Raw genomic sequence first — 26065 nt, forward strand, 5'->3', positions numbered from 1 at the left:
TCATCATTGTCTAATTTTAAATATAGCTATTTAATTATGAGCATATGACATATTTCCACTCAAATATTTTTCACTGAGAAAGAGATACTACGTACTACAAAAAACTCTTTATGTTCATGACAGATAGAGTATTTGTGCTTGAATTTTACATATTTTTGTTTTTATTAGCAGTTCATGAAAACACTGAAGTATAATATGAAGTACAGGACTAAGAAAACACTAAAGTGAAGGATCCCACAGGAAGCTACATTTACTCTTCAGTGTTACCAGGAATTCTGCTACTTGCTAGAAAGTTATTAGTCAAGTGAAGTTGCCATAATATAGTGCTCAATAGTCTAGATGCTTGCAGTTCAACAGTAGAAGTTTCTTTGACTTACACACTCAGAACATCAAAAATATTATTTTTAAGCTTTACTGGATAAGCTTTTTCCACATATATTCAAGTGAAAGCTAAAATCCATCATCATTATACATAAATTGATGAAGTATCTCAAAATTATATTATCTGATACCATACTACTTAATTTTTATTCCTAAGCATGGGACAGATCTTTACCTTTGGTTGTGCTATGTTTAAGGAGAAGCCTGCTAGCAGTGAGAAGTAAGAATTCCTTATTTCCTCCTAGATAACCTATTACTTGGTTATTACTTAGACGATAAAAAATAATATACTTGAAGTATAACATGTTTGATGCATGCAATGCATTTGATTCAATAATAGTTCCCTTTGCTTTGATGCCTAAATTGTGTTTGATTGAATCTGGAAATGTCCAAAAGGAATGAAAAGTGGAAGATGCACATCTGAAGCTGCATATATTCAGGTCTATAGTAGAAAAACATATCTTTATTGCAAGCTGCATATAAAGCAAAACTGATAAAATTTAAGGAAAGATAACTGTATTTTGATTGATCATAGCTTGGTGTCTTAATTAAGAGCAAAATCAAGTTATCATCCTAAACTAGCTAAAGAACATTAAGGAGTTGACAGAAAAGAAAAAAAATGTTGGTGTTCCAAAAGCTGCACGCTGAATAGAAATTAAGGACTCAATGCCCACTCTGGGAAAAGAAGCAAAGAGTAGATCTGCTATCTGCAAGGGCTGAAACACTAAATGCCATATATGCTGTATTTCCATGTCAAGAAAAATAAGGTATGCAGTAGAAGCGCAAAATAGCTGATGACAAGAGTTGTGAGGTATTTTCTTATCTTAAAAATGTAGAAAATGAAAAGCAGTGGTCAATCATGGGGACAAAGAAAGTAGTATTTACACATCACTAAAATATGGAAATTTTAAAACATATACTGTTATTGCTATTGTCTCCATTTCATGGCTTTTACTTGCTCTGTAATTTCTTACCCTACACCTGATTTTGCCTTTGGTGCCTGTGTGCTGCTGTGGGAAGCTGACCCTGGCTGCATGCCAGGTGCCCATCACTGCCCTGAGCAAGACAGGGCACAGGACAGAATAGGACAGAAAAAAAATCCCCTTGGGTCAAGATAAAGGCAGTTTAATACAGCAAAAAAAAAAGGTCTATGCAAAACCAAAGGAAAACAAAATATTTATTCCCTACTTCCTATTGCTGGTGATATCCAGCCCCCCCCCTCCTTTTTCTGAGCTTTTATTGCTGAGCCAGCTGTCCTGGGTACGTCCCCTCCCAAGGTCTTGCCCTCCCTCTCCCCACTGGCAAGGGGGTTCTGTTGGAGAGGCAGCCTTGGTGCTGACGAGCACCAGAGTTTGACAGGTGAACACCTTTCTAGCTACTCCTGCAAAGAACTGTGAAGGCTGCTATGGGAAAGATAACTCCACCTCCAGCAGACCCAGAACAACTACCATGATTAAAAACAAGACACAGAAAATCCTGAATTATTTATAATATCTTCAGAAATTATTCACTATCTCCTAATGTGGAGTTTGTGAACAGTTTTTTTCCAACACTGCAAGTTGCAGAAAGAACAGACTGCCAGAACAACATGCCTAGCACTTCTCATGATATTGCCCCTTACTCTTCTTAGAAAAAAAATAAGCTGAGTCTGCTTGTTTTATCTGCAATTATATTTGCATTCAAATCAGTTATTTTCTCTTTATCCTAGATTCCCTTTTCACTGCAAGCTACTGTTAAAATAACTGTGTCAATTATATTTAATTGATAAGACACAGTTTCATTCTGTATAGATGTAATGCTCCATGAAATGGGCAGTTGTTCAAATATATCCTTTTCCAAATTTTAAGCGATAAGGTACATAACACCCTGCCCTATATATATACTCAATGTAATTTTTAGCAGGGATGTACCAGTACAGCTGAGTAACACAGCTTTGCCTCAGGACTAAATTATTCGGACATGCAAGTCAGTTTTCCCTCCATGAGTTGGGGAGAAGACATAATAAAATGCTTTAAAAATTTTTATCAGCACAGTTGCACAGGTTTATGCTGACAGACCAACAGGCTAAGCATGACTTAGTAGCAGAGGTTTTCAAATTTTTCCATCATTGCTAACACCAGTCACTGTCTGTCAGCAACATTTTCAGCCCTGTGCCAAATATTTCTTCGAAGCAGCATTATATAATAAAATACTTTAAAAAGTGTCAGCAGTTAATGTATTATATATGCTCAGAGTTCCATCATTCCAAACAAAACCTCATCTGAAAAAGATTGTAAAATACCACCCTAGAAGAAAGGCTTCAATACAAAAACATTAATGGAGTATTTTTTCTGGTAAGATTTCACAACAACATTAATGACTCCAATATGCTATTTAAAGCAACAGCTCCAGGACACTGGGCCTAATGCATCTCTAACAGTAAACAACATAGATTCTGTTCATGGTAATTCAAATATCTACAAATTATTTCAACACAGTGGGTTACTTAGCAATGTTATATCCACAGTTTCCCTATGGACAATTACATCAAAATTAAACAATAGTTGGTTTTCCTTACTTGTAGTGTGATTTTTCATCTCCCCCAGTCCAGTATTAATTCCAGCATCTATTGAACTCATGATTTTATCAATCTACAAAAGAGAGAACAGTGAAACAATTAAAAGATCCAATCTTTAGTATTTTATTTTAGTTTTTCATGCATAGATTTATGGCATTATTACCCTCATTAGGAAAAAAACAATCAAAGTTGTAAAAGTGCATACACCAAAAGTAGACAATTAATTTATCTTCGATTTGGATATTGCAATTTGATTTGCAATTTTGTATGTCAGCAAAAACTAAGGCTTGGAACTAGTATTTCTTTTTTCATGGTAGAATTCCTTACATACTGATGACTCTGCTCATCTAGGTATGACCACTAGTAGTTTATTTAAGCAGTAATATTAATTAATAAAAAAATTATCTTGTATGTTCCAAAGTATTTAAAATACACACAATTAGATCAATTGTTCAATTTTTATTTCCAGAGAATTTCTTAGCCCCCTTTTCTTTCCATCTGCCCCAAGGGCACTAAATAGGTATGAAACATATTTGTGTCCCCACATACCACGAACAACATTCTCTGCAAAACAATACTGCACTGATCCCAAAACTTGCTCACATGTTTCTAAAACACATTGAACTTACTAGGTCAAAACCACTCTATCTATTTTATTTTCTGTAAGAACAGGACAAACCAAAAAGTGAATCAAAAGGTTGCTGTGGACTAAGAAGGTAGACAAAGAGAAACACACTTTACTAAGCTTAATATTAGGGCTAGTAGGAAAAGTATGTATTAGTCACTGGTGACAGAAGATTCTGGAAATTATGACAGAATCTTCAGATTGAGCATTCATACTTTATACATAAATGCATACATACATTATGGCACTTTTTTTACTTTTAAGATCAAACCTTGATGACCATGTAGAAAGGCAAACCTGGACCTGATTCTAATCAGGATTTTATAATAACATATCCCAGTTGTAAAGATCAAAACCTGATATCCCTAATACATCTTCTCTGACAGAGTATTTCTCTCACAAAAGTGCCTTAAAATGCCCTATCAAATCAGACATTTAGGATAGCTTGAAACATTTTCCTAGAGAAAAAAACCAACCGCATAATCAAACTCGGGGTTCTTTCTGAACATAATAGCACCCTGGAGATAGATGAATTTCCCCACTCAGGTAGTTTTAAAGAGAAATGCTCCCTTCTCTGTAGAAGCAGTAAAGATCTAAACATTTCACACTCTTAATTTACCTCAATGAGATGGGCAATTCTGTGTCTATGAAGAACCGTTTACATTCTTGAAATTCAGTACAGGAAAGAAAAGTTAAACATAAGGTGTCTAAAAATTAATTTAAATTGAATTCTAAACCTAAAATAAAGTCTTTCATATGAGCAAGCATGTGCACTACAAATTCAGTGTGGAAATTTCTGTTAGTAGTCCTGAATTCATTTCAGCTATAAGGGTATTCCCACTTCACACAGCAGCCAGGTATGTGCCAAGCATTTTGTACACAGGCTACAGAGCATTTAGAGGATACGATACATAAGGAGGGTTTGTAGAATGCACAATCAATTCTCTTTTGCTGCCATTTTCTCCTGGATCTTGCTTACGGGACACTGCCATGGTGGAAATAATCAGCAAATTGCAAACAATAGGCAGAGTTACTAAGGATTTTACCAACATTATTATTGTAAGTGGTGAGGGCTTTAGTAGACAATAATTTCATTGCCACAAAAAATTGCAGAATTACTTCTGGTTAACTTCATTCACTAAGGAAACAATAGACTTTATTAAGTGGGCAGCGTGTGAACAGAAATGCTTTGCATTTTGTGCCAGCTGTTGAACTCCCATGCAATACACTGTGACATTTGCTCTGAGGTTTGCAGTGTGGAATATTCACTTTTTGTCTCTGAAACTGAAAACAATAACAGTGTCTTCACAAGACCACAGTACTTAAAAAATGAAAAAAAACTTACTTCTTCCCACTCTGAGGTGAAGGAAGGTGTTCTCTCCGAATTCCCTTTGGAGCACTGTGGCTTTGGTGTGGGTTCACTCCAATTGCTTCTCGCTTTTTTATCATTTGGTGGATGAGTGATAAGATTAGAATCAGATTTTGAAACATTTTTGCACAAATGCATTTCCAGCAAGGTCTTTGGTAAAGATCGTATTCTGCCCAGTGTGCACGCTCGCTCCACAAATCCCCCAGTGGTAATAACCCATTGTTCACTGATCCTTGGCGCACCAACCAGGGTATGATTTTCTGCTGGTTTATTCTTAGTATGAAATATGGTTCTGTTTACAATTGGTGGTTTTTTTTTCTTAACAGGAGGATCAGAGCTGCTCTCTTTCCGTAGCTTTATCTGCTGCGCTGCACTCTTGCTCAAAATGCTTTTCTCCAGTGGCCCACTGCACAGGTTTACTTTGCTGTACAGCTGGAGTGGATTTTCAGGTGGGTCACATGCAGGTGATGATCCATGAAGTAAACCTGCAAACTGCTCAGCAGGGTGTTCTTCAGGAAGCTCACTTTCAGTGGATGCTTCACCCTGGCTATGTTGCTCTGAAATGAGAGAACACCTTGTAAACATAAAAGGGTGATAAAATGCTGCAAACAAAAAAATCCTTACTCCCCTCAAAATGACTTTTTAATGCTGCTTGGTACATTCTTGTGTAAAGAAACAAAAGACAACTATGCCATGAACCGATTTATTATTCTCTTTAAAAAAATCTTAAATATTTAAAGACTATTTTATCCTAACTAAAATATCTGCTGGTAGAACAACCAACAATGCTCAGTGCTATATATAAATTCCATGAAAAAACAAATTTATAAGATAAAATAGGCCACTGCTATTCCATCAACTTGATGATATCTCTTTTAATTTGCTATTGAGTTGAAATGTGCACAAATTATATAGTTTAGTATGATGAATTAGGTAGGTAGTTTGTAAGTGGTAAAATACATGAAGAACCATTATTGTTACGAATATTCTTAGTAATTTTTCTTTTTATAACCATTATAATAATAGTGAATTTACACTATGATGCCTTTTTACTGACAGTCTCTAAGGAATAGATTTTAGTGTTTTTATTTTTGGGAACTTTTGAGAATAGTAATAGCAACCATTGGGAAAAAAGAACACAAATTAAGTCATTTCAAGCACACTTTATATGTAACTTAGCATATACATAAACACAAAAAGCAATCACATAAAAATGCATTTCTTTGGCAAGGTTTAGAGTGAATTATTAAAATTCTATGGCTCTTTTTTACACTCGTTGCTGAAAGACCTAGGAAGAGGGAAAAAAAAAGGGGTCCTGCACTGCCTCATCCAAAGTGTTGGTGTGGTTAATATCACTCTATCAACATGGCATTAAGTCAGCATGTTCTAGTCAGAATAACTGTGTCCCTACTAATGGTCACATCTCTATAACCACTTCATTAAAGATAAATAAATTAATTTCATTCCTTCTAGAAGTTGTATGCTCTAGATAAACTCCAAGTGTAGGACTGTGAGCACAGCAGTAGCTACCACAATGAATTGAATATAGCATCATGCCATAACGTGCAAAGATATTGAGCACTTTTCTCCAATTAACTAAAATATCTGGTGGCAAAAAAAACCCTCCCAATCAAGTCTCAAAATATCCTTTCTAAAAGAAAGCAGTGCTTGACTTTATGAATGACAGAAGAAAGATGTTGGTGTCTACTTCAAAACTTCATCAACTCTTTTACTAGTCAGCAGCTTAAAAATATAAAATTAAATGCTTTTCTATATATTATAAAATTCAAAGAACCTAAGAAAATATACTTTTCTTCTTTGAGAAACAACCAACTAGAATATACACTTGAGACATTTTGCAGCCAAAAAGATGTGAGGTGTTATGGAGAAAGGTTAAACGTAGGACATGTCAGAGCTTAAGTGATCAATAAACCCAGAAAAAATTGGTTTAAGGGAAAAATTCAGGGGAAAAGGAGGACATGGGGCATTCTCTCTTTGATTTCTGAAAGTTGCTGATTTATACATATGCCTGCAATGTTGAAGGTGAATTCAAAATGAGGAATAAATTATGCAAATAATGACTGGTTTTGTTGTTATTCCTTTACATGAAAAACTCAGTAGCTGAGATTCTGCTCCAGATTAAGTCACCTCATTTTTCTATATGGGTAAGAAGCACATTAGCTCCTACCATAGAGGTCAGATTAATAAAATGAATGGAACCTATCACTCTCTGTACTCTGTTAACTGGGCTAACTACACTGCCAGTGACTGAGGGGAGACAGCATTCCATTTGTGTCCAGATACCTACATTTATATATCTGTCATGAACTGAATCCTATTTTGATGTTCCAGCAGGTATCTTACAGCTGTGTATTGAACTCATTGAAGAGAGAAAAGCCAACCAGGATGGAATAAATTAGGAAAAAGAAAAGCTTACAGAACCTGGATTGCAAGAATTTCACTACTAGCTTTGGTACATCTATGTTACTAAATAGTACTGGCCAACAGCTATGAGGATCTGAAGGAATTACTAGGCTCATGTCCTTTAACTTAAACTCTCCTCATTCTCAAGACATAGCTGGTCCATCCAAATAATCACTGGGAATAGTCACTGGTCTCAGCCAAAACTTTCACAGTGCCTGGGCACTGTCTAGGTGGATCTATTCAGTATTGGCCAAAGGCTGGCAAAACACAAACAGTTTAAGAGTACAGACTGCCAAGAACCCGTGGCATTTCATGCTGTGATTTTGCTCAATTGACTACTGTAAACAAGTTCTTACTGAGAACTCCCATTCCCCTGTGGCCAGTAAATATATGTACTGACCACTAGAAAGTGTGTCTGTGTCTCTTACTTGCCAGCAGTGATGCAGTGACAACATATCAAAACATTAATTCTCCTGTTTTGATAGTTGATGTGGTAGCAAAGATTCCAAATATATTGTATGAGCCTTTTTCAGCTTGATCTTTCACAACCCTTACTGTACTGTGTACACATAAGTATATATATTGTACTTTAGGTATAACTTTCATCTTTAAAATACCCACAAAAATAGCTTAAGGAAGTCAGGAAAAATTAAAATAAAGGTTGCTTGTGAACCAATCAGTCTTAGGTGTTAGCAAGGACTCTATTTCAGTTTTTAAAAGATCACTATTAGTTTTCAAAAATACCCTATTTCACTTAATGTTGATAATGAAGTTTGCCTAATGAAGAAGCTCCTCAACATTTTCATAGTATCATAGAAGTGTTCAGTTTGGAAAAGGCCTCTAAGATCATCAAGTCCAACTGTTAAACCAGCACTGCTGAGTCCACCACCACCACAACCAATCCAAGTCCCTAAGTGTCACATCTTCACACCTTTTAATTATCTCCAGGGATTTGTATTCTCTTTGTTCAATAAGAGTGGTCTTATTACCTATTTACTGCACAGCATCTAAATTCTTCTTTGAATATCAAGTTTTTTAACAGCTTCTCAAATTTTTATGATGTTCTCTATCTAAGAAGTTCACAAATATGAACTCATGTACCCTTCTAAGGTGAGATTGTAATGTGCTATTATGCTAATTTGAAAAATGGGAGATAGGGCACATGGATATAATGCTGAAAATGCAAAAATGATTAGGCATCTGATTTGAGATTCCTCAAGATTTTCTTTGTTCAGAGTATTAAACATTTTTAAACACAGAATATTTTTCAAGCATGGTCACTATTCATTTCAGTAGATCAAAAAAATCAGAGCTCTAATGTGTCAACATTCATCATTCAAAAACTAAGGAACATGGTAAATGGCTACTTGGTAATCTTTGTTTTGTCTTGACCAGAGGAAAAAAGTCCTCGTAGAGACAGGGAGACTCTTATTAAAGAAACTTTTAAAAAGAGCTTTGTTAATTATGTGGCAAAGTAAGCAAAGATCTTATAGATATAACTTCTTCACCCCATGATTTTGAACAATGCAAACCACATCTATACCAGGCAACAAAAAAGACTGGGGCTGTCAGGAAAAAAAAACATATCCATGTGGTCATGATGAAGGTTAAGAGCAAGCAGCATCACATGCTGCACTGCAGCCCTAAAACAGGTTATCCAGAGTGGTGCCATCTGCACCTCTGGACAGTTTCAAGACCTGCTTAGGAAAAGGTATGTCTGATCTTATGATGACAGTCCTGCTCCAAAGAGGAGAATGGACTAGAAATCCTCCAGATATCCAAAGTTTAATGAATCAATTATAATTCTGAATCTTCTGGCGTTTGAACTGATAACTGTTAAGGATAATGCTCTTTGAATGCTGACTTGCTTATTATTTTAGTTTCATGTTCAGCAAAAAAGGAGAACACAGAGATGGACTATAGCACTGCTCTAAATAGTACAGTAGCCTATCACTCCCTGTCATGTTCTAAATAAATCATAGAAGGAAAAAATAAACCATATAACAGGTAATCATAAAATTATTTCTTAGAGTACATTTCTTTCTTATTCCAAATCAGTATTTGTTGACCTAAGACCTGAAAAGTCTCTTCAAACTGCACCATTATCCAAAAATGCAGATTCATTGTTCACAGGAATATCCAAGATCTCCATCTCAAGATCTTAAGGAATGAAAAGCTTTACACAGGATAATACCACTACTATACCCTTGTTAAAATAGGCAACTTTATGAAAAAAATTTAAATCCTATCTATTAATAATTACCCATCTCTGAGATGGGTTTTTTTTATTGATGCATTTTTCTGTCATAAACTTCAAGAAAAATGATACTGAAATCAATATTTCTCCTGAAGCTTAGTAGCAATGCAAAAATGTGATATTTTATATATTATTTTCTGGTTTTAAACATATCAAAATATTTTTTTGAATATTGCTCTGTATTGAAAAAAACCCATGCTATTAAACAATTTATTACTTCTTGTTTTTATTCTTATTATTTCAAGCAACTTAACTGGCACTAAGAATTTATATAAACAAAAACATTACATAGTCTATACTCACTGAACAGACATTTAATAATGACATGTTTTTCTTCTCCCAGGCATTTGAGTAAACTTTATGAGAAGGAACTTTAGAAAGAGGGTGGGGACACAAAGGAACAGGAGAAGTTCAAGCTCTTGGACTCAGTCCCAGAGAAGCATTCAGTTTATAAGCAATTTTTTTTTCTTTTTGCAAGTACATTTATTTTTGTAATAAAAAAAGAAGCAAACAGAAAGAGATCTTGCTTCCTTACCAGATACTGCTTTTCTTACCACTTTATCTTTTTACTCATAAATAGTATCATAAATAGCAAAACATAAACAGATGTCATTTCTACAGAACTTTAGTGTTATTAAAAGTGCACATAAAGCTTATCCATCTGAGAGGATTACTTCTGAAAATCACTGTGATACTTCCATATCTGTCTTACAAGGAAAACATTTACATTTGGAGCTACAAATAAATTCAGTTGTGCCATAATCTCAAAGCCACAGATACATACTGCTATTATCACCAGTTTATATACAACCAAACTGGTATTTAGGCAGCAGATTGAAATTCAATCAACTATTTATTTTCACACTGATGCACCCCAGCACAGTTGCTTGTGGTACATATATAGAACTCTATGGAATACCATTTCTCACTTTCAGTATTCAAGAGTTATAATTTACAGATGCTTCATCAAACACAGATATTTTTTCCTGATTCTGATTCCAATACTGCAGAGCACATTAAGAAAATCAGAAGCATACTGAATACTGTGAATTTTGCATTCATGTAAAGTTGGAATCTTATTCACATTTGTATCCCAAGAGATTTCATGTTCCTAACTAAAGTACATTCAGGAGAATAACAGTTGTTAATAACACTAATGAAAAGAGCTGTAATAGATAAATTATAATGATAGAGTTAGATCTTTAACAGGCATTGCTGTTGCCATGGCACAAAATTTCTAATGTAAAATAAAAATCCACTAGAAAATTGTTCTATAGCTATGGTAACAACTATATTGTGACCTGATTATTCTATTCAACTTCTGTTTTCATTTGATCCAGAAAGATGTTTTTAGCATCACACTTTTCACATGTGTAATATATGCCCAAAAATGTATTCTCAACTCCCTTTTCCTCACATTTAGTTGATTGCTAAAACCAACAGTCAGAACTGAGCAATATTTGGAAACTACCCTCTTACAGAAGGATGGGTAAGCATATTTGCATAGTAAAGATTGCTTTGCAAACACTGGAATACCCTCAGTAGTGAGGATATAATTTTAATTGCCAAAGCAATATAAAAGAGGATGATCAACAAAAAAAGATATAAGACAGAAAATTCATAGTATTTAAAAACACAAGTAGAAATATTCAGGAAGGCATTATTTCACACTGCAAACAACATTGTGCTCTGACCAAGCTACAGTTCTTTGATGGCAGCACTTTGGCTGCAGATATCTTAGATGAGGCAGAGCAATGTTTTCTCACTCAAGGAAAAGTTATAGCAAGGTACAATGGACCTGGGAGATAGAACAAGATTACTTAAAGAAGTAATAAAGACTATGGGCTTCTACTGTGACTGGCAACAACACAGAAGAGGACCAATAGTGTCCAGCCAGACTGCAGTTTCTTCTACTGGTCATTCCTAAATCTAGAGAAACCACCAAAAAGTGGTGGGCACGGTTGCTGTCGATGGTCTCCAGGCTCTATGCCCAAGTTCCAACACTGCCAGCTTCCCAAAACCCATTCCCTTAGTGTGCATCTTTGTGGGCTGGGAGTTTGCTCTTATAAGCTTCAAAACTGCCAATTCACCCCTTAGCATTGTAGTCTGCACTTGACTCTGTACTGAGGGGTTTTACTACCTCATTGTCTGTACATTCATCGTTTCACTACGATCCATCAGAAACTGAAAAGAGGAGAAATATTTTCAGGGAAAGATATGGAGTTTATTGATCATTGCTTGCAAGCATCTAACAAAGAAAGAAAGCTTTGGGTGATGAAGGATATTAGGCAGCTATTACTGCTAATTCTAATCACATTATAATGCCTAAATATAGTCCTTGCCCAAATTTTCAGCAATAGCAGTGTAATCTGGTACAAAAAGAGTTAATTTTAGCTCTTATTGAGCTGTTTTGTCTCTTCTGTGTAACTTCAGATTTCTTTTTATATACATGCATATTTTGTATTAGAGGAGGTCATAAATGTAATTTTCACAATCACATAAAGGGTTAATCTTTTACTGCAAAATTCAACACAGACAAAAATAAAGAGCTGCAGCTGCCACCTCCATAATGCCGTTTCCATGAGGATTTCTTTCTATGTGACTATATAAGGCTTGGTTCCTAGACATCTTAAAGACAGACAGGCTCTCATGAACCATCACATTTTACAGCACAAAATTCTGCCTTATGCCTTCACATCAAAATAAGGATTCTTCAGAAAAACAACATGGTAACATTTTTATGGACTAAATATATCAGTCTGATAAAATAATGGTCAACATCCCTCAGGTGAAATGGTGGACAAATTCAACACTCACATTCAAGCTAAAATTCTGCTGGAATGTTTCAGCTTTGCCATGCAGCAAAAGCAAAAAGAAATTCTCTCAATGTGTCTTTGTAATTTTTAGTGAATGTTTCATAAGAAATTCTGAGAAGTGAATGACAATGCATTTAAAATGTAATTCTGCAGAGAGATCACATATAATCACATAGAGAAATTCTGTGGGGATCTCTTTTTTCAGTAGAAAGCAGTTGAGTGGGTTGTGGCTGTGCTCAGAAAGTACATGTTAATTTGACAATATAGAACAGCAGGGCAGAGTAATATGAAAGGAAAACTTGGTGACACTTAATAACTAAAATCAGTGCAAAGCAATATCAATGTGATAGATGAGCTCTTGAAACCATATCCTTTGCTTGAAGACTGTAAACCTGTTACATGCTCCATTTCTGGTATTTCACACATCACATGCAAAGAAGGAATGACAAATTTTTCCACCAAGCGGGAACAAAACTTACGATATACAAGGCAAAAGAAATTGTAAGAAATAGTGGATGATTCTTAGAATAATGTTTCTAAAAGGAGACATTGCACAACAATTTCACTTAAAAGGAATTAATTACCCTAGCAACAACTCAGTTTCCCCCATAATGAGACAAGACCGGAAAGCAAAGTGTATATTCTGTCATTTGCACTGACCATACATTTCTCTTTTCTAACCTTGATATAGAATATATTTCTGATCAGAGCAGTATGTTTAAGATACTTCATCTTGTCTCTTCTTTCATTCCACATACAAGATTGTCTATGCTCTTTCTCAACTTGTGTTTAAAATCCAGAAAAAATGGAATTAATGTTTTCATAAGAAATAATATAAAATAATGGCCCCCTACCCCAAATGGTCTCTTTCAGTTTTTACTAAATCTGTTAGGTTGTAGGGACAAAAAAGTGTACAAAAATTATTAATGTCTAGAAAATATCTGTGGCTGTAGAATGAAATTTCAGTTCATGGTGTAGGTACATATACAGTCAGGAAAATTACATTCAGATTTTCAACCCCATGTGGAATATTCACTGAAATTTTATCTAATTGCTTATATGTGTCTGTATTGAAACTAATCACTAAAAATCATAGTCTTTTATCAAGCTTGCAGATCACCACATCTTTTAGTTATAAATACTGATTGGGAAAAATGAGAAAATAAAAACCAAATTAACTGTATTTACTTTCTCCTAATGATTTATTTGAGGGTTGCAAATGTGAGAGGATAACCATTTATTTTGAAAAGTATGTACAAAATATAAATCATCTTAAAAAGTGACACAGTAATGTGCAAAATAATTTATCTAAGTGTAATAACTTTCTAGGCATATTTAATATTTCTCAAAGTTGTTTACTTTTCACAAGTAACTATATTTACTTTTAAAAGTAATATTACACACAGGATGATTAAAAGAAGATGTGAAATAAAGGGCAGAGATTCAGGTGGCTAAATGCAGACACATATGGCCATTTTAGACACTATAGGATATCCAAAGTGACTGCAAAGGCTGACAGGTGTGACACACAACTTGGAAATCTCTGCCTTTCTGCTGAAGCAGCTAGAGGTCAGAAACAGTATTTGTAGTATCCAAGTTGGTCTAGACACCTGGTTTGGCACTAAAATTGTTTCTTAGAGAACAAATGGTAGCAGACGAGGAGTACTGAGGGCAGATGAAGACAATACTTCTCAAAGAATCCTTTATGGTAGAATAATTAATTTCATGTGTGCACATACTCCATTTTAGATGACTTACATACACTTACTTTAAATAGGAACTGAAAAGTTGTTACAATTTTAAGTAATGATTGTTGATACTTCTATCAAAATAGCCATCAAGTTAAGAAGCTAGAACACCTGAGTGCCACAGAACATGAAAAGGCTGGCTGACACAAGGTGTCAGTTTATGATATTTTGGAAACATATGTGCATTTGGAACATGAAATTAACCTGCTTTAAATTAACTATGACTGCTAGGGAAGTAGCATAGTTAGCAGTCAATGCGTAGCTTTTTTTAGCTACTAGGATGCAGAAAAGCACTTGCTCAATTTTAGATACAGTTAAAGGAAAAATGAGCATTAGACTACAGCTGCTCAGACATGGAAGAGCCGTGAATGGTGCTGGAAGACAATTACAAACGTTCATGCTCCACCACAAATGACACTTTACAGAGCTCTCTTACTATACAAATGCAAGCAAATAAACAAAAATATTATCAGGAAAAGCTGTATGACTCATCAGTTAGTTGCAGGACAGAAGCTCCCACAGAGACCAAGAGACACAGTTTAACGTAATTAAAACCCCTCTTACGCAACGAGCTGGAAAGTTACGCAACGCAAATGCTGCACATAGAAACTCTGAATAATTTAGCTTCAGTTAGGATCATGTAAGAGTAAGAGGACAGAGTTCCATCTACTGAATAGCTGCAGCAATACAGTAGATCACCACTCATCCTACTTAAAGAGGACTAATTTATCAAGCTAAAAGCACTAAGATGGTACAGCTTTCAAAAGCATTCTCCAGACCAATAGAAATACGAGGTTGTTTACGAGTCCAGAAACTGTAAATAGGAAAACAGAAACTCAGTCTAAGAAAATAGACTAGTATTTGTGGGAATGATACCATTCTAGTCCCATAATTTATAGTCCAGATTCGGTTCAGCTAACAGTCTGTTCAGAATACCAGGTATATAGATGGTAGAAAACACTGTTTTACGAAATAACCTCATCCAGTCATTGGTACATCTTTAATAAATAAATGAAACTTCCTATGTAATTAGATATTTTAGATTTAGAACACACCTTTTTTGATAATGAGTTATTTACTTCTCATCTACACTGCTTCAAGACAGGTCATAATAAGTTCATTAGGGCCTTAAACCAGATACATCTGAAGCAAAGCAGACCTAGAATGTTATTATTGCTTCATTCTCCTCTAATCTATTTATGTTACATTTGGTATCATCAATAATTTTATTTATCTGTGAACTAAGGCCTCAAACCAGGCAGATCTGATCCTTCTATCATTTATAAATTTCTGCTATTTAAGCAAGTGTGCTTACATTTCACCTGAGGAGACAATAGATCACTGAGATCTTGTTTTGCAGATGTGTATAATATGCCAGTCATTTCCAAGGTCTGATTCGTTTTGCCAGTTTCTGAAGTTAATTAGTTGAGGAAGACTATTAATAAAGAAAAACCATCACACTTGTATGATTTTACTTCACAGTCCTCAGGTGAAGGGTGGCAGAACGCAAATCTTATAAGAACTCCAGTGGGAAAGTGAGAATTCTTTCTTTGAAGATCTTTGTGGTATAAGTTTTTAATGTATCTTGGCAGTTAGAGAGACTGAATCATAGAAAGTAAAAATATTTCATCTTTGATGAAATGGGGATGGAAGTACAGCTACTGAGAGGGCTATGGTGAGGAGGTAATTTTTCCTCTCTACTCCACTCTGGTGAAACCCTACCTGGATTCAGCTCCGGAGTCCTCAGTACAGGAAAAACAAGGACCTGTTGTAGTGGGTGCAGAGGAGGGCCACCAAAAAGATCAGAGAGTTGGAGCACCTCTCCTATGAAGACAGGCTGAGAGAGCTGGGCTGTTCAGCCTAGAGAAGACTAGGTGAAGACATTACTGTTGCCTTTCAATAATTAAATGGGGATTAGAAGAAAGATAGGGAGAGAATTTTTAGTACAACCTGTAGCAATAGGTCAGGGGGTAATGGTTTTCAACTAAAAGAAGGCATATTCAGACTAGACATAAAGAAGTAGTTTTTTACAATGGGGGTGGCAAAACACTAGAACAACTTTCCTAGAGAGGCAGTGGATGCCTCATCGCTACAAATATTTGAGGCCAGTCATGATGGGGTTTTCACCTGGTCTAGTAGATGTTCCAGCACATTATGCAGGTATCCAACTGGATGACCTTTAAAGGCCCCTTCCAACCCAAACTGCTCTATAAATTTCAAAGTTAGGTATCAGACAAAAGTTCCCGGCTGATCAAAGTGGACCAGAGCTTAGGCAGTGCTGGCCTGTCTTCTTCAGAAGCTGACAGGTGTGGTACAATGTCTTTTAGAAAAACACAGCAGTTGGTAACACAAAATAATGAATTTAGGGTCAGAAAGTGCCATTTCCATTTGCCCTGCACATAAGAGCATAAAGAGGTTCATCGCCCTGAATACAGCTGACACTGAGACACTAAATATGTAAATCAGACTTCAGTTTTAATCACCATATATTTCTTTCACAAATGAGTGTTTGTTGAAGTATTTTAAAAAGGCAAAGCTCCAACAAACTGATTTTATTTTTATTTCACATTTTATTAATATATGGAATATACAAAAAGGCTGCTTGAAGATTTGTAAAAAACAAACCAAGAAAAGAAAGAGAAAACTTAAAAGAAGAGCTTCAATACCAGAAAAATTAAAAATATTCTAGGAGAGTAAGCAAAAAAATGAGAGTGGGAAAACACAGAAGCAGAAGTCAAGGGGAAATATTAATTATATATATACATATTAATAGTTCTATATGGTAATATCTATATATTAATAGTTCCAGGGAACTCTCACCAGAACTGCACTACTCAACAAGTGCTTTCAGTCATCTTGCTACATCTGTCTCTCCTGTCAAGAAACTCATTTGATCAAAATACTGAAATTAGACCTCTCTGTCTTTCACTTCTGCTATGTTCCTTGCCTATATATCACAGCCACATCAACTCTAAACTACTGCCCAGGTACAAGCTGAGGTTTTCAAGTATTTGTTGAGTGGACACTGCTTTGTTTGCCGTTTCTTTATAAATGAAGAGAATTGCAGGGAGTTTTTATTTTTACTGTGCATCTTGCCTGAAGTCAATCATATTTAAGTGCGACATCTTTTCTTACACAAATAAAATTATTTTCTGAATTACATTGAAAGTATACACTGAAAGTATTTTTAGCCTGTTTCATGAACCCATGCCTTTCTTGTGAAGAGTTGGCCTATACTGGATAAAACAAAACAAAAATTAAAAATTCCTAACACACATGCTCATTTCTACACAGACTTGTATTTGCCACCACAGGTATTGTAAATTGGAAGATACCAATACACACATGCAGAATGTACTTTTCCTTCTGCTAACTTTAGAGAGAGAACCTTAACCTAAAAATGTTAAGTTTCATTCTAAATCCTCATGAGATTACAAACATATTCAGGGAGATTATACACCTAAAAAACAGATTGGGATGGAGGGGAAAAAAGGAAAATAGCTTAAGCAGGTAAAGAAGTCATTGACTTCTATCACTTTATATATTTCAAAATCTTAGGATGAATTTCAGCCTTTTAACTATACCTTTCAGCCTTTTGACAAAAAGGTTATTTGATGAGCTAGGAAATTACGTACCCTATCAACTGCATTCTTCAGAAAACAGAAACACTGCTAATATGCAGATCCAATGTTGGTGACAAGAAAAGTTTGGAAGTGTTATGCATGAGATTGTTATTGCTCTGCTTCCTCCACAATTTTAAAGCCAGTTAATACAATTAGGCTCCCACATACTCTTGAATTAAACCTGTGAATGAGATAGACTTCTTTTTCAATTTCATGCACCACAATTGGTTTGGAAACATTACCCATAACTGTGTGTGAGGTGTGACTCTCATCCCTTAAATACCCTCAACACCACTAAATCATAGTAACATAAGGATGGCACACAGAGCCCTTACTGGGGCACTCTCAACAGCATCAGGAACCCTTAATTGACAGCTATGATCCTAGAGACATCAAGAACCATTTTTCAGATGTAGTAGATCATCTCTCACATCCCACTCCAGTGACACAGCTGGCAGTGTCATCGGCCACATTGCTACATCTTCAGTGGCCTCCAAGCCTTTGCTGCTCATAAGCCATTCTCCACCCCGAAGGTTTTTATCTTCTTACAAAAGAAATTACCTTCCCATAATTTTAGTGGGAATACTGCAGATCTGTCACTAAGTACATGGCAAGTTGTTTTGGTTTTTTTTTTATTTATCTGCCATCATGACAAATTTCCACTTTCCTAATTAAAATGTAGTTTTCAAGGTAACAACTGATTTTTCTTGAGAATGTGGGAATCCAATGGTGCTTTTTTGGATGATGTCTTTACGCATGTGACACAGACTAGCTGAATAATAATACTGATTCAACTACATTTACTAATATGAAGCCATTTCATGTTGACATTTTTTTTCACAGCAGAACATTCAAAACCTATTAAATCAAAACTGGAATAAAGATTTTACATATATAGAAAGAAACTTGATTTTTATATAAGCCACTAGAGAGGAACTGATTTTCTTGAAAGACCTCAAGCATTTATTAGGATTTTACAGATTGTCAAGAACCACATAAATCAGGAGATTGGGATACTTTTCATTTATTTCTGAAGTAAAATTTTTTGAAGTATGAAGGAACAAAAATTGAACATAATTTAAGCTTCTAGTCTTAGTATCAAACTCAGGCTGAGTCATAAAAATCACTGAGGACAGCTGTGATTACATAAAATTTACTATGTACCAGCTGTTCACTGAGAGCATTACACTGAGAAATTGCCCCTTCCAAATATAAATTGTGGTATCCAAAATGCCTGATGTGGTAGTTTCCTTTTGACTAAGGGGACATAAGGTTCTACACAACTCCTTCTAGATACAGAAGAGAATAAATAGACTGTATTTATGAAATATAGAAAATGTATTCATTATCTGATTTAATGGCAAATTCTGGTCAGAAAGATGCTCTAGTTGCCAGGAAAAAAAAAAAAAAAAAAAAAAAAAAAAAGTAAAAACTAATTTGAAGAAAATAAGAGCATGCATTGAAATTCTGTTAAATACCTGCCTGCTCTAAGTATTAATGCAAGTGTTCACTAGAAACAAACTCTGCAACATGAACACTTCAGAACTGTCTTGTTTAATGGCCTACAGAAAATCCACAGAAATCACTTTAATGTAACTTAAATGCCTGATAGGAAAGGTCACAGGAAGGAGAAAAACCCAGAACTCCTTAAAAAGACATAAGATGTGACCACACTGCACTGACAATAGCTAGAATGTTTTGTACAGAGCAAGAGTGCTTTAAAAAACTCTACTTGGTTACAGAAAACATGCAATATCATCATAGTGCATTGAATAGGCTGTGAAGCTTGCTCCAACCCAAATTAGCCCATGTTATGATGCATTTCAGTACCAGTTTTCAAGCTAGAGGCAGTTTAAAGATGGCACAATTGTCTGTTTTGCAGAAATATTTTCAACAATATAAGTAAAATACCAGGGCTGCCAAGAAAGACTAAGGGAATTAGGCTTTAACTCAATTTGGCTATCATGCACAGATAGATACCTTTAAAAATATTTAACTGTCCACAATAACTATGTTACAATCCATTAAGAGCTATTTTTCTTAATGGAAGACTTTCTAATTAAAGCAAAACAGAATGAAGAAGAAAACACTGTAGTCCAAAAGTCTGCTGTGTTGCTACTCAGTAGCTACTCCTAGCATTTTCAGTTGTTTACCAGGTGAATTTCAAAAATCATTTTAATATTAGTTTGCCTGAATTTCCTCAGCTGCAGTAACATCAATCCTTCTAGAGGACATTAAGACCTGCTAAGGAAAATGGCACTATAGGAAAGCTAAGTATTATCAGCATCTTTTAAGATGGTTGTCAGACTTTACCGTAAACCCTAAATTTTTCAGAAGTCCTTTAAAAACTCTTACACTGTGGTTTTATACTTCTCCAATGTTTGTAGAAATCCTTTTTAATATGAAAGAAACTGAATGTAGGTGAAAATAAATTTAACTACAGAGTATACATAGTGTCATTATAATAACTTGAAAAACTGGAAAATGTTTTATAAAGCACTCTGGCTATAATAATGATGTGTTACATTACTCCTAGGCACACATACTTCAAAAGAAAATGGTTATGATTTAACTCCAACAAAACAAATTTAAAATATTTAAAATATTTGAATGATTAAATATTATTTTGAAAAACATGATTTTTCACACAGTATGATGCAATGAATTTATATCAGAGGCAGATGGTATCCAGTATTCTTACAGAGAGGACTGGTATGTCAGACAATTTAGTATTTCATTCTGTTTAAGACAAATAGAGTCTCTAGGGTCTTCCAGAGTTATTCTGTATTGGAAGGGGAGCTAGAATTATGGTGTTCACTTAAAACATTTATTTACTGTGCAACTCTACACAGAAAAGTAAGAAAAAAAACTGTATCAGGAGTCTGCAATGTTGTCATGAATTCAATTAAATACCTTGCCCTTTTATGATCTTTCTTACAACAGCCCATCTAGCTTTTAGACTTCTAATAATTGCCATTTTTTTGGTTAATAAAAACTGCATTCAGGTTCTTTAATGCTGGCTAGAAAATCCTCCCAAAAATCTCCAAATAATCTCTGCAAATATAACCTTATTTCAGAAGCTGTGGCTGGCTCACTAACAATGACAGAGATGACCACTGAGCATAGAATTTTCTAAAAGAAAAGCAGTATTTTTTGAGAAGAGACATTTTCAAGAAACTTTCTAGGTAACAAGGCAGTCATTCAGCTTACTGCCTAGAGCCTGATATGATTTAAGGTCATCTGAGTAACCTACAGAATTTAATTCCATATGAAAAGTAACATCTCTTGAGATTTTATACCTGCCTCTGTTGTGAGAATTAACCTTAGAAAATATGAGAGTTGAAACTCTATCAATCCAGCTATGAAACTTCCATTTAAAACAGCATTCTTAATCTTCCCACTACACAGCTCCAGCCTCCAAAACAGGGTATCGACCCTGTGCCATACAGCCTTTCCTCATTGCTCCAAGTTATGACCCCAAACAGAATCATCTGCCTCCTCCACTCCTACACATTTAATCTTCCCAGAAACTGACTCAATCCCTAGGCTTTCTCACACTTTTTATCTAATTTCCCTAACAAGGTAAGGATACCGATAAGCACAGCTGTGGAAAATGCTTTATCTAACTCTGAATATAATGCAATGCAAAAATAGAAGCCCAGGTGGAAGATACAGCCTTCTATGTCAATATAATTTTGTCTGTTTCATGTGTTCTCTCAGGACTAACAGGTCCTCACATCAGTCTACAGGTTAAATGTTTCTATTTCCTGAACTGCTGGGTTATCACACGCTCATTGTACAACACAGAAATATTGTGAAATGGAGACAATACTGACATCTGTAAGATGGTATGAGAAATAATTAATAAAATACATGTTTAAAACCCAGATATTTTTCTACTTTTACTACTATCATTAGCATTAAATATTATTCAACTATCTTCCAAAGTGCTTCTTTACTAAATACCATCTATTTGACATTGGATTGAGGGGAGAAAAAGACATTTATATTACCAGAGAAAGAATGCTTTTTTATTTCCAGGTCTCTCTCTTCTGGGTTCTCTAGACCCATTTCTTCTTATTCCAATAGTGGCTAAAATTCCACAGAGAAGATGCTTGTGTTGTACCAAAATGTCATTTATATTAACTACCATCCATTCACTTCCGTTCCAAGAACAGACTGAGAGGCTTGTGGAGGAATGCCATCACCAAAGGCTGCACACACCCAGGATGGGGTCACTGCATCTAGTCCTTGCTAAGAACAGCCAGTGGTGCTGAACAGCCACTGGTCTGATGAGTTCAGAGACCATCTGCAGACATGCCATGAACTACAGGTCTCCCAAGTAGCTCCTCAAAACCATTTAAGATATACAGCACACAAAAAAATCCCCAGAGCTTGCACTGCAGTAAGTTGGCAGGAGAGATCAAGAATATTTTAGATGTCCTTGGGTCTTTTATGCCCACGCAATTCTTGATGTGAAAATACCCAGAGGATCCTCTGCCATACCTAGCATTCATGAAGCTGTTCCTCGCTGATCCATATGGTGTGAGCATCTGCCACTTTTCAGTATAATATGCATTTCCAGAGTGTCGCATTTTCCATAGATAGTAGGAATGACTAAAAGATAATAATTTTGTGATAATTCTGCTTCTGGGAAAACATGAAATGGTGAAAAACTTTATCTTTGGTATTTGCAAAGCTTCCTGAAGTGAGTGAATATATGGTACTGCCTCAGCACACATTTAAGGACTATATTTCTTATCAGGAACATTTGCTCAAGGAGTTTGTAGAAAGGTGGGGGCTAGCCTCTTCTCCCAGGAGCCCAGAGACAGAACAAGAGGAAATGGCCTCAAGCTGTGCCAGGGGAGATTAGACATCAGGAAGAATTTTTTCACTGAAAGGGAGAAGCCACTAGAAAAGGCTTCCCCAGGAAGCTGGTGGACTGACCCTCCCTGGAGGTGCTCAAGAAATGCCTGCACGTGGCACTGGTGTTCGGTCAAAGGTTGCACTGGATGATCTTGGGGGTCTTTCCCACACTTACTGATTCTATGACTGTGAAGACACAAATGTCTTTAGAAAGCAAATTGTGTAATGGAACTGTTCAGAACTAGAATGCATGTTTTTTACATGGTTTAAATGCAGGTTATTCAGTTTGAAAATACTGAAAACTAAAGTCATAAGTCAAATTTTGTTTGATATTTACATTTGAGTACAAACCCTTTTTTTCATGTGGTCTGCAAGGGATTAGTCAGTGTTTTCCCCTGCAGGAAGTGAATTCATATTGCAATCACAAGTATAAAACAGATTTGTCCAGTCTGCATACAGAAGTGGCTAATGATATGATAAAAACCTATGAGCAGTAATTTTGCTGCCAATTCTATACTTTGGCAACTACACCTTAAATAGGCTGGATATTTCTTATGTTAATTAATAGTATTTTTAAAATTTGTGGGAAAATATTTTTTTTCAATGAAAAACCCCTTATTTTGACTTTGTTTTTTTCTAGAAAAAGACCAAGTTTATGTCTAATTATTCATATGGGCAACTACACTCATTCAAACTGACAGGTGAATTCCAGCTTATATCCATGTGATCAAAGCAATATGGGTATGGAACTGGTACATGGATTGCTGACTGTCTACAGCCTGTTTTCTCCTGATACTAAAATATCTACCAGGCTGGATTTTCAGTTTAGCTGTAAGTGTTACAGAAGACATACCACTTCCACCACCCCCACAAAGAAGGGACATTTTATGCAAGCAAAAAGCAAAATCACCACATACGTTAGCAAAAGGGCAGCTTTCAAATAACAAATTAACTCTCTAAACTGTAATTTAGTACCAGAGACATGTTGAACAGTGACATGGCTTTTAAATGCTCACACTCAGCCTGGCTATGTAAACAAAACATGTGGAGAGTCCCTGCCATTGTGTTTTATAGTTCAGGAGACTGTAAAATATAAAAATGTAAACTAGAGAACTGTTACACTAGAGATCGTTGTGATGATGGAAGATGAGGAAGGGAAAAACCCTCAAATCCATCATCTCTCCCTTCAGGTACCAGAACTTTACACTAAACAAGTGAGCAAAAAGCAGCCTGGTGCAGGAAATTTATGCTCCACTAATTTATGCTAAAATCTCTTTTTATTTTCTTCACCACTAAAAGGAGTAAAAAAAGGAATAAAATGTTTCATTTTTCCTTTCACCGCATATAAGCATGTTCTTAAAATACTGTCTTACTGCCTCAGGAAAAGGAATGTTAGTGTAAGAATTTCACCTTTTCTCATTGTATAAGCTCAACCCCCCCAAATATTTCTAAAATATAATTACTGTTTTTGATATTACAGCATCTGATCCAAGAGTACTTATTCTAGCTAATACTTTCAAGAAACATACCATGGTTATTTTTGATCTTCCACATATTTCAACATAATTGACTGATTAAATTTTCCTGTGTATTAAACAAAGGTATTGAAATTTTCAATTTGCAGTAGAACAAATTAGAATGATAAATTTTCTTCAAGTAGTGGGTCTACCACTCTCTGTTTTATCCAGGTGAAGGAACAGTTGAGTTTTATCTTTTTACAAGAGCTCAAGAGTGAAAACCATCAACAGGACTTCTGATGATAACCTGCCCAGGGACCCTGTTTCACAGAGCTACCTATCTTTTGGGCAACGCTTGATCTGTGTGCAGAGAACATGCAACTCTAACAAGTTTGGGATCTGCTGCACATCTCTATGCTGCATGTTTTATGTGTGTCTCTCGAGAGGTTACTCCACTTGCCAGTGCTTCAGTTTTTTCTCTGACAAATCCCCTTCTAAGAACAGATGGAGGCTCATGTCCTTAGATATGCACCCTTAGTTTTCTGACTTCACTACTGCATCAGCTCCAGCGTCATAATTCTTAGAACTCTGAACACAAAATACCACAGATTTTGTCTAGCCCAGGGGAGGTTGTTCACCCTTCACTCAGTAAAGCGTGATGGACATGCTCTCCTTACAGCTCCCGGTGCTGGGAGCTCGTGTGGCCCTGACTGCACGCAGGTTAGGAGAGAGGAAGGAAGCACCAGCACATCCCAGGCTGGGCACTTTACAGGTTGCTCAGGCAACCAGCTCCACTGTGAGGAAAAAAAACATGGAAAAAGTAATCTCACAGAATGGAAATCCACTTAATTCAGAATCGGTATCCAGTTTATAAAGTAGTGTGATGTTACAAAAGACCAGAAAAACAGTCGAGATTTGATGTGCATTTTACATCAACAAAATTGTAAAAGAACTGATACTAGCAACTTACCCATCTGATATACTGAACAAAAACATGGACTTTATAAAATTATTGCAATCTAAACACTGGTCCTATTGCAATAAATTGAGGTAGTCATAGCACAGTCCTGGTACCAGCTTTCATTTTGCTGATACGGTTCAGGTGATCTCTCACCAAAAAAAAAAAAAAATCCAGTAATCTACGCTTGGAGTTTTAAAATATGAATTAGTAATGGAATAAAGAAGATTAGCTACACCATTAATATTACTTCCCCTCCCGGTATTGTAGAAGAAATAGTTACCATAAAGCCAGCTCTAATTTTAGCAGTCATTCTATAGCTGTATTTTACAGAGCTTAATCTTCATAGATACTCTGAATTTCATTTGAGAAAAAGGCAAATGAATATAATTTGACACAAAAAGAAATATAGTCAGGGTATGTTATGCCAGAAGGACAGTACAAGCAACTGAAGAGTCGACATAGTTACACAGCCAAGAACTCATAATTTAGCATACAGAATTACATTAGAAAAGTAGAAGATGCCTGGTCATTCCTTGTATTTTAGAAAGGAGGAAGGGATCCCTCTAAAGACAGAGCACCAGTGATAAAGATGTTAGGTCAACAGCGATTAATTCCAGGTAACTATGTCTTGGAATAAGTAATTTTCAAACCCTCAAACACAGAAGAAAAAGTTAAATCATAGCAATGAAGAAAATATTGAAGTAGATGCTGCAGGTGCTCACAGTTCTTCTTTGCATATCTCAGTTTAAATGTAAAATGCTAAGAGCTGGCATTTAACCCAGTTTCTCAGCTACATGTAAAATATACATACTTGATTTTCATGTATTATTTCCACTAATAAGAAGTCTAACAAAAATATATCACCTACAATAGTGTCTGCATTTCATATTTTACACTTAGTGTAGACATTAGCTTATGTCTCTTTTAAGAGCAAACAAGTATTGGTCTACTACTGTGTCATAGATCAGATTAGAGTCAAGA

General features: G+C 35.5%; 1 protein-coding gene across 7 annotated transcripts in view; it reads right to left on the minus strand.

The window, feature by feature from the left end:
* The window catches only part of ANKS1B (ankyrin repeat and sterile alpha motif domain containing 1B), a 398399-nt gene that overhangs the window by 202209 nt on the left and 170125 nt on the right, over positions 1 to 26065 (minus strand). For all 7 annotated transcript variants that reach the window (XM_077783569.2, XM_077783570.2, XM_031507463.3 and 4 more), the window contains 2 exons: positions 4909 to 5489; positions 2939 to 3011 (listed from right to left, as the gene is read on the minus strand). In XM_077783569.2, coding sequence (XP_077639695.1) covers positions 2939 to 3011; positions 4909 to 5489 — 654 coding nt within the window. The remainder of the gene's footprint in view (positions 1 to 2938; positions 3012 to 4908; positions 5490 to 26065) is intronic.

Source organism: Lonchura striata, chromosome 1A (assembly GCF_050655825.1).
Source record: "Lonchura striata isolate lonStrDom1 chromosome 1A, ASM5065582v1, whole genome shotgun sequence".
Lineage (NCBI taxonomy): Eukaryota > Metazoa > Chordata > Aves > Passeriformes > Estrildidae > Lonchura > Lonchura striata.